This window comes from Vespa mandarinia, chromosome 3 (assembly GCF_050613455.1).
Source record: "Vespa mandarinia isolate Hongniang chromosome 3, ASM5061345v1, whole genome shotgun sequence".
Classification (NCBI taxonomy): domain Eukaryota; kingdom Metazoa; phylum Arthropoda; class Insecta; order Hymenoptera; family Vespidae; genus Vespa; species Vespa mandarinia.
The window spans coordinates 8,262,501-8,265,000 of NC_140812.1; the positions used below are offsets into that span (position 1 = coordinate 8,262,501).

General features: G+C 27.0%; 1 protein-coding gene across 5 annotated transcripts in view; it reads right to left on the reverse strand.

Moving 5' to 3' along the window:
* The window catches only part of milt (trafficking kinesin-binding protein milt), a 72,054-nt gene that overhangs the window by 53,523 nt on the left and 16,031 nt on the right, over window positions 1-2,500 (reverse strand). Inside the window, exon 1 of one of the 5 annotated variants that reach the window (XM_035880176.2) lies at window positions 1,305-1,454. The exons of the other annotated variants lie outside the window; for them this stretch is intronic. Within the exon in view, the coding sequence (XP_035736069.1) occupies window positions 1,305-1,323 (19 nt within the window). The 5' untranslated portion in view covers window positions 1,324-1,454. Of the gene's footprint in view, window positions 1-1,304; window positions 1,455-2,500 lie in introns of those variants that run through there. 5 annotated transcript variants of the gene reach the window in all.

Sequence of the window (2,500 nt, forward strand, 5' to 3'; positions counted from 1 at the left end):
TATATATATATATATATATATACATAAATTTTTTCAATATACTTTTTTAAATAAATCCATTTAACAATACAGCCCTACAATAATATATCTGTATAATAATAAATTTACTATTGCATATATATATATATATTTTTTTTGTATGTATTTATTTAAAAATATTTTTTTAATATAATATTATATTATATTAAAACAATAGTATATTTATATATTTAAAAAAAAAATATATATATATACACACACACACACACACACACACACGCATAAAGTAAAATTTAATTAAAATTTAAAGAAAAGAGTTCTTTTCTTTTCTTCTATTATAATAATATGGAATTTCTATCCGCCCCTTCCCATCCCCCCTTATCTAAATCTAGCGAATGCTGCCATTTTTCCGGTCAACTGATCAACCATTCACATAGAATAATTCGTGAATTCGAATCTTACGACCGACTTTACGAGCATACGGAAGTCAACGTACTCGTATCGGCTGTTCGGTTCGACGACCGTCTTTTAACGCGCGCAACCGTGAACGCATAGAGTTACCATCGCTATACACGTTGGTCTTCACATATAATCATTTATTAGATATATATATATATATATATATATATATATATATATTACTTTTATTACGGATCCTCCTATCAATGATACCATGTAGATCCGGATGAATCGACTGAAGCGTGACCAACATTCGTGCGTGATATATTAAATTAATTTCTTCTTCGATATTCAACGATAACAACATAACATACTACCTTATATTATTATTGAGATTAAATAATAATAATAATAATGATGATGATTATTTGAAAAAAAAAAATAAAATAAAAGGGTAAAAGAAAAATAATTAATGAACAAGAAATATTGCGATTGCCTATTTCTAACAATTGTTACGTTGGAGATAATAAAAATTGATTTGAAAAGAAACGAAAAAAAAAAAAAATATATATATATATATATATATATATATATATATATATATATATGTATGTATATTCTTGACGTTAATATTACTAAAAAAAAAAAGAAAAAAGAAAAATAAAAAAAAAAATAAAAAGAAAATAAAATAAAATGAAAAAGAAAATTATTAAATAAAAAGAAATGAACGAAAATTGAAATTCTCAGCTGTAAAGTTAACTACATGGATGCTGGAAATAACGTGGTAAAAGTTGATTTAGAAAAAAAAAAAAAAAAAAAGAAAAAATAAATGAGGAATGTAGAAAAAAAAAAATAAAAAGTATAAGAAGATAAGAAAGAAAAAAGAAATGAAAAAATAAAGGAAAATTAAAATAATATTTTCATACTTATAGTCGTTCGTTTCATCCGTAATGATCGATAATTATTCGGATATTCACAGAAAATTGAAGAAAAAAAAAAATTATTCCCCCGGTAGTCACTGGCACGACTTAACAACGCGGGAATTTCGAAGTAACGACGCACATATCGTTTATTTTTTATTTTCTATTTTTCTTTTATTTTTTTTCTTTTCTTTTTTTTTTTTTCTTTCTTTTTTCTTTTTTCTTATTTCCTATAATTTTTATATTGAAAGAAAACGCGATAACAGCACGTCCGAGAATACGGAAACTGAGGCAAACGATGACATTTTTTTTCTCGAAGGTGCAAACACAGCTGCGGCTATTAAACTGCGTCGGCGCGAGACTGCGGCCGCTGATGCGGCCAAACTCGAGGCCGATGTTAAAAGCTTGTCTCTCTTGAACTTTGTACTCGTTATTATTCTTTCCATCTTGAACACGATCGTTAAGTAACAAAAAAAAGAAAAAAAAAAAGAGATCTCTCAGAAATAAGGAGAGAGAGAGAGGAAAAAAAGAGAACATATGTTCACTCGAAAGATGAAAACAAAAAAAAAAAAAAAAAAAAACAAAAAAAAATGAAGTTAAGAAATAATGATGATTGATATTTAATAAGTGGTATTAAAACAAAACAAAACAAAAGAGAAAAGAAAATTTTTTCTTTTTCTTTAAGAAGAAAGAAAAAAGAAAAAAAGAAAAAAAAAAAACAGTTCGACGTTAAAAAATAACTTTATCTAACAGATCGATCGATATGAGTACGATTAAAATCAGTTTATCACGTGTTCCTTCAATATATACAAAACGAAGATATATTAGTTTTCAAGATAGAAGAAAAAAAAAAAAAAAAAAAAGTTAGAAATAGAACGACGTAATCGCACAATTTAAGAATTCCATAATTTAACGTCGATAATGTTACCAGCGAATACCGGCGATTGGCGAGGAAATTTCGCGCAATTCAAAGTATATTCTAGATTTTAATCTATAATTTGAAGAGAGAAACAGAGAGAGACAGAGAGAGACAGAGAGAGAGAGAAATACGCTTGGTCAAGCGAAAATATTAGGTTGGAAACTATGAAACGGGCGTTTTTGTTTAGTTATTTACTTTCATTCAACGCCCGTTTCATAGTTTCCAACCTAATAATAAATCGTACTGTAGTTGGAAGAGAATGTGTGCTGCCATACGTCGGAAG